The sequence below is a fragment of the Pseudophryne corroboree genome, chromosome 7 (assembly GCF_028390025.1).
Source record: "Pseudophryne corroboree isolate aPseCor3 chromosome 7, aPseCor3.hap2, whole genome shotgun sequence".
Classification (NCBI taxonomy): Eukaryota; Metazoa; Chordata; class Amphibia; order Anura; family Myobatrachidae; genus Pseudophryne; species Pseudophryne corroboree.
Window position 1 is genome coordinate 177243931 of NC_086450.1, and position 25846 is coordinate 177269776.

The 25846-nt window shown below is 49.2% G+C and overlaps 1 protein-coding gene across 2 annotated transcripts in view; it reads left to right on the forward strand.

Annotated features, from left to right (window-relative positions):
• Positions 1-25846, forward strand: part of STK11IP (serine/threonine kinase 11 interacting protein) — a 210636-nt gene that overhangs the window by 173899 nt on the left and 10891 nt on the right. For both annotated transcript variants that reach the window (XM_063933797.1, XM_063933796.1), the window contains exon 24: positions 25723-25802. In XM_063933797.1, coding sequence (XP_063789867.1) covers positions 25723-25802 — 80 coding nt within the window. The remainder of the gene's footprint in view (positions 1-25722; positions 25803-25846) is intronic.

The following is a 25846-nucleotide window of genomic DNA, read 5'->3' on the forward strand; positions in this document are numbered from 1 at the left end:
CGCTATGTCTATTTCTGCTAGGCGGCTCTTGTGGACCCGACAGTGGACGGGAGACGCCGACTCAAAGCGGCATATGGAGTCATTGCCTTACAAGGGGGAGGAGTTGTTTGGAGAAGGCCTCTCGGACCTAGTCTCTACTGCTACGGCCGGTAAATCGAATTATTTACCTTATGTTCCCCCGCAGCATTCTAAGAAGGTACCACATTATCAAATGCTTTCCTTTCGTTCCAATAAAAACAAGAAGGTACGAGTATCGTCTTTCGTTGCCAGAGGTAAAGGCAAGGGAAAAAAGCTGCACTCAGCTAGTTCCCAGGAGCAGAAGTCCTCCCCTACTTCCGCAAAGTCCACAGCATGACGCTGGGGCTTTCCGGGGGGGGGGGGGGGGGGGGGGGGGGTCAGCTCAAGTGGGGGCACGTCTTTGTCTTTTCAGCCACGTCTGGGTTCAATCACAGGTGGATCCCTGGGCAATTGAGATTGTTTCCCAGGGATACAGACTGGAATTCGAAGACATGCCCCCTCGCCGGTTTTTCAAATCGGCTCTGCCGGCTTCCCGTCAGAGAGGGAGCTAGTGTTAGCGGCAATTCACAAATTGTACATTCAACAGGTGATAATCAAGGTTCCTCATCTCCAGCAAGGAGAGGGTTATTATTCATCCCTGTTTGTGGTACCGAAACCGGACGGTTCGGTCAGACCCATTCTAAATTTAAAATCCATGAACCTGTACTTGAAGAGGTTCAAGTTCAAAATGGAATAGCTCAGAATGGTCATCGCCAGCCTGGAGGGAGGGGATTGGATGGTGTCCCTGGACATAAAGGATGCGTACCTTCATGTTCCGATTTTCCCCCCTCACCAGGCGTTTCTGAGATTTGCAGTACAGGATTGTCACTACCAATTTCAGACGTTGCCGTTTGGTCTTTCCACGGCCCCGAGAATTTTCACCAAGGTAATGGCGGAAATGATGGTGCTCCTGCACAAGCAGGGAGTCACAATTATCCCGTACTTGGACGATCTCCTTATAAAGGCGAGATCTCGGGAGAAGTTGCTGGACAGCGCGTCTCGGTCCGTGAAGACGTTGCAGATGCACGGCTGGATTCTCAATTTACCGAAATCCCAGCTAGTACCTGCAACGCGTCTGACCTTTTTGGGCCTGATTCTAGACACAGACCAAAAAAGAGTTTTTCTTCCGGTGGAGAAGGCTCAGGAGCTCATAGCCCTGGTCAGGAACCTTTTAAAGCCAAAAAAGGTTTCGGTGCATCATTGCACAAAGGTTCTGGGGAAGATGGTGGCTTCATACGAGGCCATCCCCTTCGGCAGGTTCCATGCGAGGACTTTCCAATGGGACCTATTGGACAAATGGTCCGGGTCCCATCTACATATGCAGAAACGGATCACCCTGTCTCCCAGGGCCAGGGTATCTCTCCTGTGGTGGCTGCACAGTGTTCACCTCCTAGAGGGTCGCAGGTTCGGCATTCAGGACTGGATCCTGGTGACCACGGACGCGAGCCTCCGAGGTTGGGGGGCTGTCGCACTGGGAAGAAATTTCCAAGGTCTCTTGTCAAGCCTAGAGACTTGTCTCCACATCAATATCCTGGAGTTAAGGGCCATTTACAACGCCCTACGCCAGGCGGAGGAGTGGCTTCAGAACAAACCGGTTCTGATTCAGTCGGACAATATCACGGCAGTGGCTCATGTAAACCGCCAAGGCGGCACAAGGAGCAGAGTGGCCATGGCAGGGGTGACCATGATTCTGCGCTGGGCGGAAGGCCATGTAAGCGCACTATCAGCAGTGTTCATCCCGGGGGTGGACAACTGGGAGGCGGACTTCCTCAGCAGGCATGACCTGCATCCGGGAGAGTGGGGACTTCATCAAGAAGTCTTCACACAGGTCGTGGATCGGTGGGGACTGCCTCAAATAGACATGATGGCGTCCCGTCTCAACAAAAAGCTAAAGAGGTATTGCGCCAGGTCAAGAGACCCTCAGGCGGTAGCGGTAGACGCTCTGGTGACACCATGGGTGTTCAGATCGGTCTATGTGTTTCCTCCTCTGCCTCTCATACCCAAGGTGTTGAAATTAATAAGACTAAGAAGGGTCAGAACAATTCTCTTTGTTCCAGATTGGCCAAGGAGGACTTGGTATCCGGATCTGCAAGAGTTGCTCACAGAAGATCCGTGGCCTCTTCCTCTAAGGAAGGACCTGCTGCAGCAGGGGCCCTGTCTGTTCCAAGACTTACCGCGGCTGCGTTTGACGGCATGGCGGTTGAACGCTGGATCCTAGCTGAAAAAGGGATTCCGGAGGAGGTCATTCCTAGCCTGATCAAGGCTAGGAAGGATGTGACATCGAAACATTATCACCGTATATTGCGGAAATATGTTTCTTGGTGTGAGGCCAGAGCTGCTCCTACGGAGGAGTTCCACTTCCTTCAAACAGGAGTGAATTTGGGCCTAAAATTAGGGTCCATAAGGATCAAAATTTCGGCCTTATCCATTTTCTTTCAAAAAAAATTGGCTTCTCTTCCTGAAGTACAGACTTTTGTGAAGGGAGTGCTGCATATTCAGCCTCCCTTTGTACCTCCGGTGGCGCCTTGGGATCTTAACGTGGTATTAAGTTTCCTCAAGTCACCTTGGTTTGAACCACTCAAAACAGTGGAGTTGAAATACCTCACTTGGAAAGTGGTCATGTTGTTGGCCTTAGCTTCTGCAAGGCGTGTTTCGGAATTAGCGGCTTTATCATCTAAAAGCCCATACCTGATTTTTCACGTGGATAGGGCAGAGTTGAGGACTCGTCCTCAATTTCTGCCCAAGGTGGTCTCATCTTTTCGTATGAACCAACCTATTGTCGTGCCTGTGGCTATACGGGACTTGGAGGACTCCGAGTCCCTGGATGTGGTCAGGGCTTTGAAGATTTACGTGACCAGAACAGCTAGGATCAGGAAGACTGAAGCTCTGTTTGTTCTGTATGCGGCCAACAAGGTTGGCGCTCCTGCTTCAAAGCAGACAATTGCTCGCTGGATCTGTAACACGATTCAGCAGGCGCATTCTATGGCAGGATTGCCATTGCCTAAATCGGTTAAGGCCCATTCCACTAGGAAGTTGGGCTCTTCTTGGGCGGCTGCCCGAGGGGTCTCGGCAACTGTGCCGAGCTGCTACTTGGTCGGGGTCAAACACCTTTGTAAAGTTCTATAAGTTTGATACCCTGGCTGAGGAGGACCTCCTGTTTGCTCAATCGGTGCTGCAGAGTCATCCGCACTCTCCCGCCCGTTTGGGAGCTTTGGTATAATCCCCATGGTCCTTACGGAGTCCCCAGCATCCTCTAGGTCTAGGACGTTAGAGAAAATAGGATTTTACTTACCGGTAAATCTATTTCTCGTAGTCCGTAGAGGATGCTGGGCACCCGTCCCAAGTGCGGACTTCTTCTGCAAGACTTGTATATAGTTATTGCTTACATGAGGGTTGTTATAGTTGGTCGGTCTTGAACCGAGGCTATGTTATTTGTTCATACTGTTAACTGGGTAGTTTATCACAAGTTATACGGTGTGGCTGGTATGAATCTCGCCCTTAGGTTACATAAATCCTTTCCTCGTACTGTTCATATTCTCTGGGCACAGTTTCTCTAACTGAGGTCTGGAGGAGGGACATAGAGGGAGGAGCCAGTGCACACCCAGAATCCAAAGCTTTCTTAAAGTGCCCTATCTCCTGCGGAGCCCGTCTATTCCCCATGGTCCTTACGGAGTCCCCAGCATCCTCTACGGACTACGAGGAATAGATTTACCGTTAAGTAAAATCCTATTTCTCTTGCGTCCTAGAGGATGCTGGGGACTCCGTAAGGACCATGGGGGGTATAGACGGGCTCCGCAGGAGATAGGGCACCTAAAAAGAACTTTGACTATGGGTGTGCACTGGCTCCTCCCTCTATGCCCTCTATGCCCCTCCTCCAGACCTCAGTTAGATTCTGTGCCCAGAGGAGAAAGGGTACACTGCAGAGAGCTCTCCAGAGTTTTCTGTTTTAAAAGAATTTTGTTAGGTTTTTTATTTTCAGGGAGTCCTGTTGGCAACAGTCTCCCTGCACCGTGGGACTGAGGAGAGAGAAGCAGGGCTGGCTTTACGGTTGGGCTCTGTTTCTAGGCTACTGGACACCATTAGCTCCAGAGGGTGTCGGAACACAGGTCTCACCTGGGGTTTGTCCCGGAGCCGCGCCGCCATCCTCCTCACAGATGCCGAAGATAGAAGCCGGGTGAGTATGAGAAGGCAGAAGACATCAGGCGGCAGAAGACATCAGATCTTCATGAGGTAAGGCGCGCAGTGGCAAGCTGCGCGCCATTGCTCCCACTATACACACACAGAGCAGCACTGAAGGGTGCAGGGCGCTGGGGGGGACGCTCTGGGCAGCAATATTCCTCACTTCTGGGCATGTTAAGATGGATTAGGCTGCGGAGGCAGTAAATCCAAGAATCCCCCGCCATTTTAATAAAAAAAGCACTGGGACCGAAGCCCGCCGTCGGGTGGGCGGGGCTTGATCCTCAGCACTAACCAGCGCCATTTTCTCCACAGAAGCTGCATGCTGAACGCTGGCTCCCTGGTCTCTCCCCTGCTGAACTTCACAGGCTGGAAAAAAGAGGAGGGGGGCACATTGGCGACGCAGTGAGTGGGAATTGGAATATTATTATATAAAAAAGCGCTATCTGGTCATATTTTTCCACAGTGTTATTAAGCACTGGGTGTGTGCTGGCATACTCTCTCTCTGTCTCTCCTAAGGGCCTGGTTGGGGTTTTGTCCCCTTGTAGGTTAATCCCTGTGTGTGGGGGGTGTCGGTACGTGGTGTCGGCATGTCTGAAGCGGAAGGCTTCTCCAAGGAGGAGGTGGAGCAAATGAGTGGTGTGTCCCCGTCGGTTGTGCCGACTCCGGAATGGATGGACATGTGGCATATATTGAATGCAAGTGTGGCATCTTTACATAAAAGGCTTGATAAGGCTGAATTAGGGGGGACATCAGGTGGTCAATCCTCGGATTAGACCGACTCACAGGGCCCGTCGGGGTCTCAAAAGCGTCCCTTAACACAAGACACTACTACCGACACGGATTCTGATTCCAGTGTCGACTGTGACGAAGTAAAATTGCACCCTAGGGTGACTAAAACCATTCAGTGTATGATTGTGGCAATAAGGGATGTGTTGCATATTGAGGATGAACCCTCGGTCCCCGACACAAGGGTACACATGTTTAAGGAAAAGAAACAGATTATTAATTTTCCCACATCTCATGAATTAAATGATTTCTTTGGAGAAGCTTGGGAGACTCCGGAAAATAGACCGCAGATCCCCAAAAGAATTTATATGGCATACCCCTTCCCTAAGCAGGACAGGGAGATTTGGGAATCACCCCCCACTGAGGACAAGGCCCTGACGCGCTTGTCCAAGAAAGTGGCGCTACCGTCTCCTGACACAGCGGCCTTTAAGGACCCTGCAGATCGCAGGCAAGAAACTACCTTAAAGTGTATTTATTCTCATACGGGTGCTGTGCTAAGACCGACAATTGCGTCGGCATGGGTGTGTAGCGCAATTGTAGCTTGGACAGATGAGCTGACAGATCAATTTGATAATATGGATAAGGATACTATATTCTTAACTCTAGCTCATATTAAAGACGCAGTCTTATTTATGAGGGATGCTCAAAGTCCCTTTGGACTGCTAGCTTCTAGGGCCAATGCCATGTCTATCTCGGCAAGAAGATCCTTATGGACTCGCTAATGGACGGGTGATGCGGATTCCAAAAAACATATGGAAGTACTACCCTATAAGGGTGAGGTATTGTTTGGGGATGGGCTGACGGACCTGGTTTCCACAGCTACAGCAGGTAAATAAAAAATTTTACCATATATTCTCCAACAGCAAAAGAAAGTAACACCCTATCAGATGCAGTCCTTTCGGTCGCACAAGTCCAGAAGAGGTCGGGGATCCTCTTTCCTCGCCAGAGGTAAGGGCGGAGGCAAAAGAGCACCTGCTTCGGCAGGTGCCCAGGACCAAAAGTCCTCCCCGGCTGCTCCAAAACCCACAGCATGACGCTGGGGCTCCCCTGAGGGAGTCCGCACCGGTGGGGGCACGTCTTCGACTTTTCAGTCAGACCTGGGTCAGATCAGACCTGAATCCCTGGGTGTTGGAAATAGTTTCCCAGGGGTACAAACTGGAATTCGAGGAGGTGCCCCCGCGCCGATTTTTTAAATCGGCCCTACCAGCTTCCACATCGGAAAGGGATGTAGTGTTAGCTGCAATTCAAACGCTGTGTATAGAGCAAGTGATAATCAAGGTTCCCCTGCACCAGCAGGGAAGAGGTTACTACTCAACCCTATTTGTGGTCCCGAAACCGGACGGTTCGGTCAGACCTATTTTTAATCTGAAATCCCTAAACCTGTACATAAAAAGATTCAAATTCAGAATGGAATCACTCAGAGTGATAATAGCCAACATGGAGGAGGGGGAGTTTATGGTGTCTCTGGACATAAAGGATGCGTACCTTGTGTCCCCATATATGCCCCCCATCAGGAATACCTGAGATTCGCTGTACAGGATTGTCATTACCAATTTCAGACGTTGCCGTTTGGACTTTACACGGCCCCGAGGATTTTCACCAAGATAATGGCGGAAATTATGGTGGTCCTGCACAAGCATGGAGTCACAATTATCCCATACTTGGACGATCTCCTGATAAAAGCGAGATCAAGGGAGAAATTGCTGAGCAGTGTGGCGCTCTCTCTGAGAGTGCTCCAGCAACACGGTTGGATTTTAAATCTACCGAAGTCACAGTTGATTCCGACAACTCGACTACCGTTCCTAGGTATGATACTGGATACGGAACAAATGAAGGTCTTCCTCCCAATAGAGAAAGCCCAGGACATCCAGAACATGGTCAGAGACCTGCTAAAACCGAAAAGGGTGTCAGTTCACCAATGCACTCGAGTTCTGGGAAAAATGGTGGCGGCCTACGAGGCCATTCCCTTCGGAAGGTTCCATGCAAGGACTTTTCAATGGGACCTTCTGGACAAGTGGTCCGGGTCCCATCTGCACTTACATCGGAAAATAACTCTGTCCCCAGGGGCCTGAGTGTCTCTCCTGTGGTGGTTGCAAAGTGCTCACCTGCTGGAGGGTCGTTGGTTCGGAATTCAGGACTGGATCCTGGTTACCACGGACGCGAGCCCCCGAGGATGGGGAGCGGTCACACAGGGGAAAAAAATTTCAGGGACTTTGGTCAGACCAGGAGTCCTGTCTACACATTAATGTGTTGGAACTCAGGGCCATTTACAACGGCCTTCGACAAGCGGAGAATCTTCTTCGAAACCTACCGGTTCTGATTCAATCAGACAATGTCACAGCAGTAGAAAAACAAAACAAAAGACTGCAAAACAAGCGCCTGATCATCAAGTTATAAAGAATAGACTAATGTTATAACACATCTGAAAATGACAATTCCTGAGATGCTGCGCTTGCCGGAATACTATGTGTAGTATTGAGATAGCAACAGAAGGAAAAAGACAAACGGCTGCGCTGGATGTCAGGAATATAAATATACTGTACAGAGAGCCAACGTGAAAAGTAACAATATTTATTATAAATAAAACATTATATACCGGTAAAATGATTAAGAACAGTCACTAATAGTGAACTTGGGGTAACTTGTAGTAGCTCAGGATCAGTATAATAAACGTAACCTTAAAGGAAAAGTTCCGTATTCCACTTGATAAGATAGGTAATTAATAGAGAACAGGGTGCACTGGTAATATCCCAATAAGATGTGAGTCCCTCGGTTAGAATGAATCTCAATACCTCTCCGGTGGGCTGGTCAAAGCCGAGCGTCCTCGGCATATGTGTCCTGCAATGCCCACATACGCTGTGCAGCGGAGGGGAGAAGACCGTCTTTTTCACAACCTGGCTGTGGCGGCGTGTATGTTAAAGCCGCTAATGCCGCTAATGACGAAAGCGGTTTCGAAAAAGTCACGTGGAGCGTGACGAAGCGCGTCAGAACCCGCCCCCACTCACACCTAGCTCAGGTGTAACTACAAGGTGCACATCGAACCCCACTGCACCCTCCGTTCACAGCTTTCGTCATTAGCGGCTTTAACATACACGCCGCCACAGCCAGGTTGTGAAAAAGACGGTCTTCTCCCCTCCGCTGCACAGCGTATGTGGGCATTGCAGGACACATATGCCGAGGACGCTCGGCTTTGACCAGCCCACCGGAGAGGTATTGAGATTCATTCTAACCGAGGGACTCACATCGTATTGGGATTTCTCTAACGTCCTAAGTGGATGCTGGGGACTCCGTAAGGACCATGGGGAATAGCGGCTCCGCAGGAGACTGGGCACATCTAAAGAAAGCTTTAGGACTAACTGGTGTGCACTGGCTCCTCCCCCTATGACCCTCCTCCAAGCCTCAGTTAGATTTCTGTGCCCGACGAGAAGGGTGCACACTAGGGGCTCTCCTGAGCTTCTTAGTGAAAGTTTTTAGTTTAGGTTTGTTATTTTCAGTGAGACCTGCTGGCAACAGGCTCACTGCATCGAGGGACTAAGGGGAGAAGAAGCGAACTCACCTGCGTGCATAGTGGATTGGGCTTCTTGGCTACTGGACATTAGCTCCAGAGGGACGATCACAGGTTCAGCCTGGATGGGTCCCGGAGCCGCGCCGCCGGCCCCCTTACAGAGCCAGAAGAGCGAAGAGGTCCGGAGAAAGCGGCGGCAGAAGACGTTCCTGTCTTCAAATAAGGTAGCGCACAGCACTGCAGCTGTGCGCCATTGCTCTCAGCACACTTCACACTCCGGTCACTGAGGGTGCAGGGCGCTGGGGGGGCGCCCTGAGACGCAATAAAACATGAGAAATACCTTACATGGCAAAAAAATGCATCACATATAGCTCCTGGGCTATATGGATGCATTTAACCCCTGCCAGAATATACAAAAAACCGGGAGATAAGGCCGCCGAAAAGGGGGCGGAGCCTATCTCCTCAGCACACTGGCGCCATTTTCCCTCACAGCTCAGTTGGAGGGAAGCTCCCTGACTCTTCCCTGCACTACAGAAAGGGTTAAAAAAAGAGAGGGGGGCACTATTTAGGCGCAGTATTAAAACATACAGCAGCTATAAGGGGAAAAACACTTATATAAGGTTATCCCTGTATATATATAGCGCTCTGGTGTGTGCTGGCATACTCTCCCTCTGTCTCCCCAAAGGGCTAGTGGGGTCCTGTCCTCTATCAGAGCATTCCCTGTGTGTGTGCTGTGTGTCGGTACGTTTGTGTCGACATGTATGAGGAGAAAAATGATGTGGAGACAGAGCAGAGTGTCTGTAACAGTGATGTCACCCCCCTAGGGGGTCGACACCTGAGTGGATGTACTGTTGAAAATTACGTGACAGTGTCAGCTCTATATAAAAAAACAGTGGTTGACATGAGACAGCCGGCTACTCAGCTTGTGCCTGTCCAGACGTCTCATAGGCCGTCAGGGGCTCTAAAGCGGCCGTTACCTCAGATGGCAGATACAGACGCCGACACGGATACTGACTCCTGTGTCGACGGTGAAGAGACAACCGTGATTTCCAGTAGGGCCACACGTTACATGATTGAGACAATGGCAAATGTTTTTATACATTTCTGATAATACGAGTACCACCAAAAAAGGGGTATTATGTTCGGTGAGGGAAAAACTACCTGTAGTTTTCCTGAATCTGAGAAATAAAATGAGGTGTGTGATGATGCGTGGGTTTCCCCCCGATAACAATTGATAATTTCTTAAAAAGTATTGGCTGCATACCCTTTCCCGCCAGAGGTTAGGGTGCGTTGGGAAACACCCCCTAGGGGGGATAAGGCGCTCACACGCTTGTAAGAACAAGGGCTCTACCCTCTCATGAGATGGCCGCCCTTAAGGATCCTGCTGATAGAAAGCAGGAGGGTATCCAAAAAGGTATTTACACACATACTGGTGTTATACTGCGACCAGCAATCGCCTCAGCCTGGAGGTGCAGTGCTGGGTTGGCATGGTCGGATTCCCTGACTGGAAATATTGATATCCTAGATAAGGATAGTATATTATTGCCTATAGAGCATTTAAAAGATGCATTTCTATATATGCATGATGCACAGCGGAATAATTGCCGACTGGCATCAAGTATAAGTGCGTTGTCCAATTCTACCAGTAAAATGGTCAGGTGATGCGGATTCCAAACGGCATTTGGAAGTATTGCCTTTGAAAAGGGACATTTGGGGTCGGTCTTTTAGACCTGGTGGCCACGGCAACAACTGGGAAATCCACGTTTGTACCCCAGGTCGCCTCTCAAAATAAGACGCCGTATTATCAGGCGCAGTCCTTTGTTGGCAAGCGGACAAAAGGTTCCTCTTTTCTGCTCGTGACAGAGGGAGAGGAAAAAGGCTGAAGAGATTAGCCAGTTCCCAGGAACAGAAACCCTTTCCCGCCTCTGCCAAGCCCTCAGTATGACGCTAGGGCCTTACAAGCTCAGGCACGGTGGGGGCCCGTTCTCAATGAATTTCAGTGCGCAGTGGGCTCACTCGCAAGTAGACCCCTGGATCCTTCAGGTAATATCTCAAGGGTACATATTGGAATTCGAGACGTCTCCCCCTCGCCGTTTCCAAAGTCGGCTTTACCGACGTCTCCCTCTGACAGGGAGGCAGTTTTGGAAGCCATTCACAAGCTGTATTCCCAGCAGGTGATAATCAAGGTACCCCTCCTGCAACAGGGAACGGGGTAATATTCCACACTATTGTGGTACCGAAGCCAGACGGCTCGGTGAGACCGATTCTAAATCTAAAATCTAAAATCTTTGAACACTTACATACAGAGGTTCAAATTCAAGATTGAGTCACTCAGAGCAGTGATTGCGAACCTGGAAGAAGGGGACTACATGATGTCTCGGGACATCAAGGATGCTTACCTTCATGTCAAAATGTACCCTTCTCACCAAGGGTACCTCAGGTTATGGTACAGAACTGTCACTATCAGTTCAGACGCTGCCGTAGGGATGGTCCACGACACCTCGGGTCTTTACCAAGGTAATGGCCGAAATGATATCCCTTCGAAGGAAGGAAATTTTAGTTATCCCTTACTTGGACGATTCCCCGATAAGGGTAAGATCCAGGGAACAGTTGGAAGTCGGTGTAGCACTATCTCAGGTAGTGTTGCGGCAGCACGATTGGATTCTCAATATTCCAAAATCGCAGCTGGTTCCGACGACTTGTCTTCTGTTTCCTAGGGATGTTCCTGGACACAGTCCAGAAAAAAGGTGTTTCTCCCGGAAGAGAAAGCCAGGGAGTTATCCGAGCTAGTCAGGAACCTCCTAAAACCGAACCAAGGCTCAGTGCATCAATGCACAAGGGTTCTGGGTAAAAATGGTGGCTTCCTACGAAGCAATCCCATTCGCTAGATTCCACGCAAGAACTTTCCAGTGGAACCTACTGGACAAATGGTCCGGGTCGCATTTTCAGATGCATCAGCGGATAACCCTGTCACCAAGGACAAGGGTATCCATCCTGTGGTGGTTGCAGAGTGCTCATCTTCTAGAGGGCCGCAGATTCGGCATTCAGGACTTTGTCCTGGTGACCACGGATGCCAGCCTGCGAGGCTGGGGAGCAGTCACACAGGGAAGGAATATCCAGGGCTTAGGGTCAAGCCTGGATACATCACTTCACATAAATATCCTGAAGCTAAGGGCCATTTACAATGCTCTAAGCTTAGCAAGACCTCTGCTTCAAGGTCAGCCGGTGTTGATCCAGTCGGACAACATCATGGCAGTCACCCACGTAAACAGACAGGGTGGCACAAGAAGCAGGAGGGCAATGGCAGAAGCTGCAGGGATTTTTCGCTGGGCGGAAAATCATGTGATAGCACTGTCAACAGTATTCATTCCGGGATTGGACAACTGGGAAGCAGACTTCCTCAGCACGACCTCCACCCGGGAGAGTGGGGACTTCACCCAGAAGTCGTCCACATGATTAAAAAACTCGACAGGTATTGCGCCAGGTCAAGAGACCCTCAGGCAATAGTTGTAGACGCTCTGGTAACACCGTGGGTGTACCAGTCAGTGTATGTGTTCCCTCCTCTGCCTCTCATACCCAAGGTACTGAGATTGATAAGATGGAGAGGAGAAAGCACTATATTCGTGGCTCCGGATTGGCCAAGCAGGACTTGGTAACCGGAACTTCAAGAGATGCTCACGGAGGATCCGTGGCCTCTACCTCTAAGAAGGGACCTGCTCCAACAAGGACCCTGTCTGTTCCAAGACTTACCGCGGCTGCGTTTGACGGCATGCCGGTTGAACACCGGATCCTGAAGGAAAAAAGGCATTCCGGATGAAGTCATCCATATCCTGATCTAAAGCCAGGAAGGATGTAACCGCAAAAACATTATCACCGCAATTGGCGAAAATATGTTGCGTAGTGCGAGGCCAGTAAGGCCCGACGGAGGAAATTCAACTGGGTCGATTCCTACATTTCCTGCAAACAGGAGTGTCTATGGGCCTGAAATTGGGGTCCATTAAGGTTCAGATTTCGGCCCTGTCAATTTTCTTCCAAAAAAGAACTAGCTTCAGTCCCTGAAGTTTAGACGTTTGAAAAAGGGGTACTGCATATACAGCCTCCTTTTGTGCCTCCAGTGGCAATTTGGGATCTCAATGTAGTTTGGGTTCCAAAAGTCACATTGGTTTGAACCACTTAAATCTGTGGAGTTAAAATATCTCACATGGAAAGTGGTCATGCTGTTGGCCCTGGCCTGGGCCAGGCGCGTGTCAGAATTGGCGGCTTTATCCTGTAAAAGCCCTTATCTGATTTTCCATTCGGACAGGGCGGAATTGAGGACTCGTCCTCAGTTTCTCCCTAAGGTGGTTCCAGCGTTTTCACCTGAACCAACCTATTGTGGTGCCTGCGGCTACTAGGGACTTGGAGGAATCCAAGTTGCTGGATGTTGTCAGGGCCCTGAAAATATTCCAGGACGGCTGGAGTCAGGAAATCTGACTCGCTGTTTATCCTGTATGCACCCAACAAGCTGGGTGCTCCTGCTTCTAAGCAGACTATTGCTCGTTGGATTTGTAGTACAATTCAGCTTGCACATTCTGTGGCAGGCCTGCCACAGCTAAAATCTGTAAAAGCCCGTTCCACAAGGAAAGTGGGCTCATCTTGGGCGGCTGCCCGAGGGGTCTCGGCTTTACAACTTTGCCGAGCAGCTACTTGGTCAGGGGCAAACACGTTTGCTAAATTCTACAAATTTGATACCCTGGCTGAGGAGGACCTGGAGTTCTCTCATTCGGTGCTGCAGAGTCATCCGCACTCTCCCGCCCGTTTGGGAGCTTTGGTATAATCCCCATGGTCCTTACGGAGTCCCCAGCATCCACTTAGGACGTTAGAGAAAATAAGAATTTACTTACCGATAATTCTATTTCTCATAGTCCGTAGTGGATGCTGGGCGCCCATCCCAAGTGCGGATTGTCTGCAATACTTGTACATAGTTATTGTTACAAAAATCGGGTTATTATTGTTGGGAGCCATCTTTTCAGAGGCTCCTCTGTTATCATACTGTTAACTGGGTTCAGATCACAAGTTATACGGTGTGATTGGTGTGGCTGGTATGAGTCTTACCCGGGATTCAAAATCCTTCCTTATTGTGTACGCTCGTCCGGGCACAGTATCCTAACTGAGGCTTGGAGGAGGGTCATAGGGGGAGGAGCCAGTGCACACCAGTTAGTCCTAAAGCTTTCTTTAGATGTGCCCAGTCTCCTGCGGAGCCGCTATTCCCCATGGTCCTTACGGAGTCCCCAGCATCCACTACGGACTATGAGAAATAGAATTATCGGTAAGTAAATTCTTATTATTACCAGTGCACCCTGTTCTCTATTAATTACCTGTCTTATCAAGTGGAATACGGAACTTTTCCTTTAAGGTCACGTTTATTATACTGTACTGATCCTGAGCTACTACAAGTTACCCCAAGTTCACTATTAGTGACTGTTCTTAATCATTTTACCGGTATATAATGTTTTATTTATAATAAATATTGTTACTTTTCACGTTGGCTCTCTGTACAGTATATTTATATTCCTGACATCCAGCGCAGCCGAATGTCACAGCAGTGGCTCATGTGAACCGCCAAGGCGGGACAAGAAGCAGAGTCGAGATGGCGGAAGCCACCAGGATTCTTCGCTGGGCGGAAAATCATGTAAGCGCTCTGACGGCTGTCTTCATTCCGGGAGTGGACAACTGGGAAGCAGACTTCCTCAGCAGACACGATCTCCATCCGGGAGAGTGGGGACTTCATCAAGAAGTCTTTACAGACATAACACGTCTTTGGGGAACTCCTCAAATAGACATGATGGCGTCACGCCTCAACAAAAAGCTTCGGAGGTATTGTGCCAGGTCTCGGGACCCTCAGGCAGTGGCAGTAGACGCTCTGATAACAACACCGTGGGTGTTCAAATCGGTCTACGCGTTTCCTCCTCTTCTTCTCATCACAAAAATAAGAATTTACTCACCGGTAATTCTATTTCTCGTAGTCCGTAGTGGATGCTGGGAACTCCGTAAGGACCATGGGGAATAGACGGGCTCCGCAGAAGACTGGGCACTCTAAAAGAAAGATTAGGTCCTATCTTGTGTACACTGGCTCCTCCCTCTATGCCCCTCCTCCAGACCTCAGTTAAGGAAACTGTGCCCGGAAGAGCTGACACAACAAGGAAAGGATTTGGAATCCAGGGTAAGACTCATACCAGCCACACCAATCACACTGTACAACTTGTGATAACCATACCCAGTTAACAGTATGAACAACAACTGAGCCTCAGTAACAGATGGCTCATAACAATAACCCTTTAGTTAAGCAATAACTATATACATGTATTGCAGAGAGTCCGCACTTGGGACGGGCGCCCAGCATCCACTACGGACTACGAGAAATAGAATTACCGGTGAGTAAATTCTTATTTTCTCTGACGTCCTAGTGGATGCTGGGAACTCCGTAAGGACCATGGGGATTATACCAAAGCTCCCAAACGGGCGGGAGAGTGCGGATGACTCTGCAGCACCGAATGAGCAAAGGCAAGGTCCTCCTCAGCCAGGGTATCAAACTTGTAGAACTTAGCAAATGTGTTTGAACCCGACCAAGTAGCAGCTCGGCAAAGCTGTAAGCCGAGACCCCTCGGGCAGCCGCCCAAGAAGAGCCCACCTTCCTTGTGGAATGGGCTTTTACTGATTTAGGATGCGGCAATCCTGCCGCAGAATGAGCTTGCTGAATTGTGTTACAGATCCAGCGCGCAATAGTTTGCTTTGAAGCAGGAGCACCCAGCTTGTTGGGTGCATGCAGGATAAACAGCGAGTCAGTTTTCCTGACTCCAGCCGTCCTGGCTACATAGATTTTCAAAGCCCTGACTACATCTAGTAACTTGGAGTCCTCCAAGTCCCGAGTAGCCGCAGGCACCACAATAGGTTGGTTCAAATGAAACGCTGATACCACCTTAGGGAGAAATTCGGGACGAGTCCTCAATTCTGCCCTGTCCATATGGAAGATCAGATAAGGGCTTTTACATGACAAAGCCGCCAATTCTGACACACGCCTAGCCGAAGCTAAGGCCAATAGCATGACCACTTTCCACGTGAGATATTTTAGCTCCACGGTCTTAAGTGGCTCAAACCAGTTGGATTTCAGGAAATCCAACACAACGTTAAGATCCCAAGGTGCCACTGGAGGCACAAAAGGGGGCTGAATATGCAGCACTCCCTTAACAAACGTCTGAACTTCAGGCAGTGAGGCCAGTTGTTTTTGAAAGAAAATAGATAGGGCCGAAATCTGGACCTTTATGGATCCTAATTTTAGGCCCATAGTCACTCCTGACTGTAGGAAGTGCAGGAATCGACCCAGCTGGAATTCCTCTGTAGGGGCCTTCCTGGCCTCACGCCAAGCAACATATTTTCGCCATATACAGTGATAATGTTGTGCTGTCACGTCTTTCCTAGCCTTTATCAGCGTAGGAATCACTTCATCCGGAATGCCCTTTTCCGTTAGGATCCGGCGTTCAACCGCCATGCCGTCAAACGCAGCCGCGGAAAGTCTTGGAACAGACAGGGCCCCTGCTGTAACAGGTCCTGTCTGAGAGGCAGAGGCCATGGGTCCTCTGATATCATTTCTTGTAGTTCTGGGTACCAAGTTCTTCTTGGCCAATCCGGAACGATGAGTATAGTTCTTACTCCTCTCTTTCTTACTATCCTCAGTACCTTGGGTATGAGAGGAAGAGGAGGGAACACATAAACCGACTGGTACACCCACGGTGTCACTAGTGCGTCCACAGCTATCGCCTGAGGGTCCCTTGACCTGGCGCAATATTTTTTTAGCTTTTTGTTGAGGCGGGACGCCATCATGTCCACCTGTGGCCGTTCCCAACGGTTTACAATCTGCGTGAAGACTTCTGGATGAAGTCCCCACTCTCCCGGGTGGAGGTCGTGCCTGCTGAGGAAGTCTGCTTCCCAGTTGTCCACTCCCGGAATGAACACTGCTGACAGTGCTAGCACGTGATTTTCCGCCCATCGGAGAATCCTTGTGGCTTCTGCCATCGCCATCCTGCTTCTTGTGCCGCCCTGGCGGTTTACATGGGCGACCGTCGTGATGTTGTCTGATTGAATCAGCACTGGTTGGTTTTGAAGCAGGGGCTCTGCTCGACTCAGGGCGTTGTAAATGGCCCTTAGTTCCAGTATATTTATGTGTAGTGAAGTCTCCTGACTTGACCACTGTCCTTGGAAGTTCCTTCCCTGAGTGACTGCCCCCCATCCTCGGAGGCTTGCGTCCGTGGTCACCAGGACCCAGTCCTGTATGCCGAATCTGCGGCCCTCGAGAAGATGAGCACTCTGCAGCCACCACAGCAGAGACACCCTGGCCCTTGGGGACAGGGTGATCAACCGATGCATCTGAAGATGCGATCCGGACCATTTGTCTAACAGATCCCACTGAAAGATCCTTGCATGGAACCTGCCGAAGGGAATTGCTTCGTAAGAAGCCACCATCTTTCCCAGGACTCGCGTGCAGTGATGCACCGACACCTGTTTTGGTTTCAGGAGGTCCCTGACCAGAGAAGACAATTCCTGGGCCTTCTCCACCGGGAGAAATACCTTCTTCTGTTCTGTGTCCAGAATCATGCCCAGGAAGAGCAGACGCGTCGCAGGAATCAGCTGCGACTTTGGGATATTCAGAATCCAGCCGTGCTGTTGCAACACTTCCCGAGAGAGTGCTACGCTGACTAACAACTGCTCTCTGGACCTCGCCTTTATAAGGAGATCGTCCAAGTACGGGATAATTATAACTCCCTTCTTCCGAAGGAGTATCATCATTTCGGCCATTACCTTGGTAAATACTCTCGGTGCCGTGGACAGACCAAACGGCAACGTCTGGAATTGGTAATGACAATCCTGTACCACAAACCTGAGGTACTCCTGGTGAGGTGGGTAAACGGGGACATGCAAGTAAGCATCCTTGATGTCCAGCGACACCATAAAATCCCCCTCTTCCAGGCTTGCAATAACCGCCCTGAGCGATTCCATTTTGAACTTGAACTTCCTTATATAAGTGTTCAAGGATTTTAAATTCAGAATGGGTCTCACCGAACCGTCTGGTTTCGGTACCACAAACATTGTGGAATAGTAACCCCGTCCCTGTTGAAGGAGGGGAACCTTGATTATCACCTGCTGGAGGTACAGCTTGTGAATTGCCGCCAGTACTACCTCCCTTTCCCTGGGAGCAGCTGGCAAGGCTGATTTGAGGTAACGGCGAGGGGGAGTCGCCTCGAACTCCAGCTTGTATCCCTGAGATACAATTTGTACAGCCCAGAAATCCACTTATGAGCTAACCCACTGGTTGCTGAAGTTTCGGAGATGCGCGCGTCATGCGGTGGACTTAGAGGAAGCGGGGGAGGATTTTTGTTCCTGGGAACTGGCTGCCTGGTGCAGCTTCTTTCCTCTACCCCTGCCTCTGGGCAGAAAGGATGCGCCTCTGACCCGCTTGCCTTTCTGAGGCCGAAAGGACTGTACATGATAATACGGTGTTTCTTAGGCTGTGAGGGAACCTGAGGTAAAAAAGTTGACTTCCCGGCTGTTGCCGTGGATACGAGGTCCGAGAGACCGTCCCCAAACAATTCCTCACCCTTATAAGGCAAAACCTCCATGTGTCTTTTAGAATCAGCATCACCTGTCCACTGCCGAGTCCATAATACTCTCCTGGCAGAAATGGACATTGCATTAATTCTAGATGCCAGCAGGCAAATGTCCCTCTGTGCATCCCGCATATATAAGACGACGTCTTTTATATGTTCTATGGTTCGCAAAATAGCATCCCTGACGAGGGAATCAATGTTGTCTGACAGGGAATCCGACCATGCGGCTGCAGCACTACACATCCATGCTGAAGCAATAGCAGGTCTCAGTATAGTACCTGAGTGTGTATACACAGACTTCAGGATAGCTTCCTGCTTTCTATCCGCAGGCTCCTTTAAGGCGGCCGTATCCTGAGACGGCAGTGCCACCTTTTTTGATAAGCGTGTGAGCGCCTTGTCCACCCTAGGGGATGTTTCCCAACGTAACCTGTCCGTTGGCGGGAAAGGGTACGCCATCAGTAACCTCTTAGAAATCACTAGTTTCTTATCGGGGGAACTCCACGCTTCTTCACGCAATTCATTTAATTCATCAGATGTGGGAAAAGTCACTGGCTGCTTTTTCTCCCCAAACATAATACCCTTCCTGGTAGTAACCGGGTTAATATCAGAAATGTGCAATACATTTTTCATTGCAGTAATCATGCATCGGATGGCTTTTGTAGACTGTGCATTTGTCTCATCCTCATCTACACTGGAGTCAGACTCTGTGTCGACATCTGTGTCTACCATCTGAGCTAGCGGGCGTTTATGAGCCCCTGATGGCCTCTGAGACGCCTGGGCAGGCGCGGGCTGAGATCCCGGCTGTCCCAAGGCTGCTGCGTCATCGAACCTTTTATGTAAGGAGTTGACACTGTCGGTTAAGACCTTCCACATATCCATCCAATCCGGTGTCGGCCCCGTCGGGGGCGACACCACACTTATCTGCCCTTGCTCCGCCTCCACGTAACCCTCCTCATCAAACATGTCGACACAGCCGTACCGACACATCGCACACACACAGGGAATGCTCTGACTGAGGACAGGACCCCACAAAGTCCTTTGGGGAGACAGAGAGAGAGTATGCCAGCACACACCACAGCGCTATATAACACAGGGATTTACACTATAATGAGTGATTTTTCCCAATAGCTGCTTATTATCTTATTTGCGCCTAAATTTATGTGCCCCCCCCTCTCTTTTTTACCCTTCTTGTACTGGATACTGCAGGGGAGAGCCTGGGGAGCGTCCTTCCAGCGGAGCTGTGAAGAGAAAATGGCGCTGGTGTGCTGAGGAAGAAGGCCCCGCCCCCTCAGCGGCGGGCTTCTCCCGCGTTTTGTATATCTTAATGGCGGTTTTTTTTACACATATACAGTTTTCCAGACTGTATTATGTGCATAATGTGCCAAAAGGTAATCTTATTGCTGCCCAGGGCGCCCCCCCCCCCCAGCGCCCTGCACCCTACAGTGACCGGAGTATGTGGTGTGCAGTGGGAGCAATGGCGTACAGCTGCAGTGCTGTGCGCTACCTTAATGAAGACCGGAGTCTTCTGCCGCCGATTTCATCTCCTTCTGGCTCTGCAAGGGGGAGGCTGGCGCGGCTCCGGGAACGGACGATCGAAGTCAGGCCCTGTGTTCGAACCCTCTGGAGCTAATGGTGTCCAGTAGCCTAAGAAGCACAAGCTAGCTGCACGCAGGTAGGTTTGCTTCTCTCCCCTCAGTCCCACGTAGCAGTGAGTCTGTTGCCAGCAGATCTCACTGAAAATAAAAAACCTAACAAATACTTTCTTTACTAGCAAGCTCAGGAGAGCCCACTAGGTGCATCCTGCTCTGGCCGGGCACACCAGATAGGACCTAATCTTTCTTTCAGAGTGCCCAGTCTCCTGCGGAGCCCGTCTATTCCCCATGGTCCTTACGGAGTTCCCAGCATCCACTAGGACGTCAGAGAAAGTGTTGAGGATCATAAGGCAAAGAAGAGTACAGACGATACTCGTCCCAGACTGGCCTCGAAGGGCCTGGTACTCAGATCTACAAGAGATGCTCACAGGAGATCCCTGGCCTCTACCTCTGAGGGAAGACCTGTTGCAACAGGGGCCCTGTGTATTTCAGGACTTACCGCGGTTACGTTTGACGGCATGGCGGTTGAACGCCGAATCCTAGCGAAAAAGGAGATTCCGGAAGAGGTCATCCCTACTTTAATAAAGGCTAGGAAGGAGGTGACGGTTAAGCATTATCACCGTATCTGGCGAAAGTATGTGTCTTGGTGTGAGACCAAGAATGCACCTACGGAAGATTTTCATCTGGGTCGTTTTCTCCACTTCCTACAGACAGGAGTGGATATGGGCCTGAAATTAGGCTCTGTTAAGGTTCAGATTTCGGCCCTCTCGATTTTCTTTCAGAAGGAATTGGCTTCTCTTCCAGAAGTCCAGACGTTTATAAAGGGAGTGCTACACATCCAGTCTCCTTTTGTGCCTCCAGTGGCACCGTGGGACCTCAACGTGGTGTTGCAGTTCCTAAAATCACACTGGTTTGAACCGCTTAACAAGGTTGAGTTGAAATTTCTTACTTGGATGGTCATGTTGTTGGCCTTGGCATCAGCAAGGCGAGTATCAGAATTGCTTTGTCACACAAAAGCCCCTACTTGATTTTTCATGTGGATCGAGCTGAATTGAGGACACGTCCGCAATTTTTGCCTAAGGTGGTTTCTTCATTCCATGTGAATCAAACTATTGTGATGCCTGTGGCTACAAGTGACCTGGAGGATTCCAGATCCCTGGACGTAGTCAGGGCCTTAAAGATTTATGTAGCCAGGACGGCTAGAATTAGGAAAACAGAGGCTCTGTTTGTCCTGTATGCGGCCAATAAGATTGGCACACCTGCTTCGAAGCAGACTATTGCTCGCTGGATCTGTAATACGATTCAGCAGGCTCACTCTACGGCTGGATTGCCGGTACCATATTCGGTTAAGGCCCATTCCACTAGGAAGGTGGGCTCTTCTTGGGCGGCTGCCCGAGGCGTCTCGGCATTACAACTTTGCCGAGCGGCGACTTGGTCGGGGTCAAACACTTTTGCTAAATTCTACAAGTTTGATACCCTGGCTGATGAGGACCTAGCGTTTGCTCAGTCGGTGCTGCAGAATCATACGCACTCTCCCGCCCGATTGGATGCTTTGGTATAAACCCCATGGTCCTTACGGAGTCCCCAGCATCCTCTAGGACGTAAGAGAAAATAAGATTTTAAACCTACCGGTAAATCTATTTCTCCTAGTCCGTAGAGGATGCTGGGCGCCCGTCCCAGTGCGGAAACTCTGCAAGACTTGTATATAGTTGTTGCTTACATAAGGGTTATGTTACAGTTGAAATCGGTCTTGGACCGTTACTGTTGTTGTTCATACGGTTAACTGGTTATGTATGATCCAGGTTACATGGTATGATTGGTGTGGGCTGGTATGAATCTTGCCCTTGGATTGCTAAATCCTGCCTTGTATTGTCCATCTCCTCTGGGCACAGTTCTCTAGCTGAGGTCTGGAGGAGGGGCATAGAGGGAGGAGCCAGTGCACACCCATAGTCAAAGTTCTTTTTAGGTGCCCTATCTCCTGCGGAGCCCGTCTATACCCCCCATGGTCCTTACGGAGTCCCCAGCATCCTCTACGGACTAGGAGAAATAGATTTACCGGTAGGTTTAAAATCTTATTTTTTTCTGTAAGGCGCCCAGTTAGAGCGGGCGGTCCTCTCTGAGGGGAGGTCTTATTAGGTGATTGGCACAGGAATCAGAACAAGGAGCTTATACTCCGGTACTATGTTATTATTATCATTACTAGCACTGGCTGAGGCTAGGGAGTTTTTATAAACAAGCTCTCCAGAACAAGATCTTTCTGAATAAAGTAATTAATATTTTATCTTCTAAAGGACACTGCTGACAGGTCCTGCGGAGGAGGAGCAACAAAAATTCTCAACCCGATCAACTCTACTCAAACTTTTTTTTAAATATATTTCAAGCTGTGTGACTCCCGTGTTTCATTGCTCCCTATATCCCTACGTCTTTCTCTTCCTACTCTAATAGGGTGAAAGTACTGCTGATTGGTGAATCCCTCAAGCAACATTTAAAATGGGCTGCAGGTTTTTACAAGACTATGGAGGAATTCCTAATTAGAGTAGTTCCGTCCGCACAGGTAGAAAAGAATGTGCGTAAAGCGGTAAAGAGACCCCTCCCTATCCTGCAAGAAGAGTCTGAGAGGAGGAGGGTCTCATAGACGAGGAGGAGGAGGGAGAGTCAGTAGAGGCGATAATTGATGCCCTTTCTCAAGCAGGAGGATTCTGATGTCAAGGGGTTAGAATCCCTTATTGAAGTGGTAAAACAGGTCCATAACTTCAAGGAAGAGGAAGTTAAGGAACCTGAGGTCTTTGATCTATTTGAGTCTCAGAAACCGCAAACAGCAGTTTTTACGATTCCTCAGACTATCCAGGATCAAATAGGTGAAGCATGGAAGCATCCAGATAGGCGCTTCCAGTTTCCCAAAAAGTTTACGGCTAATTGCCCACTGCCTAAGGGTGTCATGTCAAAGTGGGAGGTCCTGCCGATTGTGAAGACAATATTACCTATACCAAACGTGACTACACTAAAGAATGTGTCAGATCGTAAGTTGGTTACGGCACTAAACTCTTTCTTTGTGGCTGCAGGAGCATCACAAAGACCTAAGTTTATCAGTGCTTGGGTAAATAAGGCTATTGTAGCATGGGCTGGTCAAATTGTTCAGGCAGTGTCAGAAGATAACAGCCAGGAAAAAATAGTTTGACTAGCGGAGCATATCCGGGAGTTGGTTACATACATCTGCCAAGCTACAAAGAATGCTAGCAGGATAGTGTCACGCATCTCAGCTTCGGCTGTATTGGCCAAAGGATTTTGTGGCTCAGGGAATGGTAAGTGGACTCAGATTCCAAGATGGCAGTGGAGGCGATCTCCTTTATAGGGGAGGCTTTATTTGGTCTAGAATTAGACAAGTGGATTTCACAAGCAACAGCTGGAAAATCTACTTTTCTGCCTACCACGTATCTTAGAACTACGCCACCGGTCAAAAGAAATTACTCTGGTCCGGTGTTCAATTCTTATAGGTCTCAATCCTTTCGAGCTTGAGGAAGAGGTTTTGGCGGTCAAGCTCGTGGAAATAGAGGCAGAGGCCATTCCCAGTTCACAGCCCAAAAACAGGACCCAAAACCTGCAGACAAGACTGCGGCATGACGGTCTCCTATGGTGGGCGCACGGTTGGAAAGGTTTCAGGACACCTATGCCGAAATCTCGACAGAAGTCTGGATCAACAATATTGTTACACCGCAATACAAAATAGAGTTTCAAAACCGTCCTCGCTGTCAGTTCTTTACAATAGGCATTCCTCGGTGCCCTCAAAAAGCGAAGGCATTGGACTCTGCTATTCAAAAGTTACTTCAGACGGAAGTAATTATGCCTGTCCTGACTTCTCAAAGAGGAACAGGATTTTATTCAAATCTTTTTGTGGTGCCAAAACTGGATGGGTCGGTCAGGCCAATCCTCAATTTAAAGGTGTTAAATCAATTCCTGATGATTTACAGATTCAATATGGAATCAATACAGTCAGTTATTGCGGGACTGGAACACAGAGAGTTCTTGGTGCCAATGGACATAAAGGATGCATACCTCCATGTCCCAATTTGGACAGTGCACCAAGCCTATTTATGGTTTGCAGTGGGCAAGTCTCATTACCAGTTCAGAGCTCTACGGTTCGGCCTATCATCAGCCCCGAGAGTCTTCACAAAGATCATGGCAGTCATGCTAGCGAAATTGAGATCGTTAGGGATAACGATAATACCGTATCTGGACGACCTTCTTATTAAGGCTCCCTCCCAGGACCACTTGATCCAGGAGGCTCAGATCACTCATCAGTTTCTGTTTCGACATGGCTGGACCGTAAATTTCAAGAAATCCAATCTGCAACCAACGCAGAGGATTCAATTCCTGGGCCTCATTTTAGATACGATACAACTGAAGGTGTTTCTTCCAGAAGACAAGATTTGAGACATAGGAAATGGTACATCAGGTTCTACAGAACCAGACGGTCTCGCTGCAACTTTGTGTACGGCTTCTAGGTCCAGACATTTTTGCAGGGTGTGTTGAGAATACAACCACCTTTTTGCCCTCCCACGGCCCCGTGAGATCTAAATATGGTGTTAGAATTTTTGAGATCGCCAGTTTTGGAGCCTTTGGAAGAGGCAAATTTGAAATACTTGAGCTGGAAAGTAGCCCTGCTCCTGGCTTTAGCATCACAGCATCACCGAGGAGGGTCTCAGAGTTAGGGGCTCTGTCGTGTACAAGTCCTTTCCTAGATTTTCATGAAGACAGAGCGGAGCTCCGTACAAAAGCGAAGTTTTTACCTAAGGTGCTTTCGGGTTTCCACATAAACCAACCGATTTTGGTCCCCTCCTTCCATGGATTGACATATGGGGACTTAGCCTTGGATCTGGTCAGAGCCGTACGGGTATACATACAGGCTACAAGTTCCATTAGGAAGTCAGACGCTTTGTTTATCTTGTATGATGGTCCCAGGAGGAGCTGGCCGGCTTCGAAACAAACTTTGGCCAGATGGATACGACTAACCATAAAGCAGGCATATAACTCTAGTGGTAAGAGGGTTCCTTTTTGGGTAGGTGCTCATACCACCAGATCAGTTGGTGCTTCATGGGCTGCGGCTAGAGGAGCCTCCACTACCCAACTTTGCAGAGCTGAAGCATGGTCATCAGCACACACGTTCACTCGATTCTACAGGTTTGATACATTTGCATCTAGAGATGCAAGGTTTTGGTTCTTCAGGTTTAGGACAGCACTCCTGCCCATGGGAGTATCTTTGGGACATCCCCAGCTGTCTGAGATCTCCAGTGTCCCATAGTGGATGAAAGAGAAAAGAGGATTTTGGTACTTACTGATAAATCCATTCTCTGAATCCACTCGGGGACACTGGACGCCCGCCTTGGTGCTGTCAGCCTGCGTGTTCTTGTTACATTTAGTTCAACCAGTTTAATTATTATGTTCTTAGTTCTTGGTTGCTGTTTGACGTGTTGGTACGGTTGGTTCCTTCCCGTATAGGCTTGATTCTTCACGTTCCCTCTTCTCTCCGTCAATTTTTCATACTGGAGGGATTAGGGGGCGTGAAAGGGGAGGAGCCGGCTGTGCATAATTTTTTTTTTTATTGTGTTTCCTCCGGTCTGCATCCTTCACACCCCAGCTGTCTGAGATCTCCAGTGTCCCCGAGTGGATTCAGAGAAATGGATTTATTGGTAAATACCAAAATCCTCTTGTCGTTCAGTCCCTGCCCCAGAGCTTACAATCTATATTCCCTACAGACATGTACACACATACATACACAATAGGGTTACATTTTTCATCATAATTTGGTTAACCTAGCAGTATGTTTATAGATTTTTGGAGGAAACCCACACAAACACGGGGAGAACATACAAACTCCAATTATCCTATTGTCTTGTATCCTTGTGCATCCTATCTGTGAACACCTGTTAAATCTCCCCTTCCCTTGTATCTCTATCCTGCACAGGCATCTCCTACATGATAACCTTGGAGCGGGGAGCTGTAGCCCCACTAATTATCGCTATGTGCTTGCATATTTACTACGAGGTAAGACTTTTCTGTTCAAGGTCTGCACCTGCCTCAACAATAAT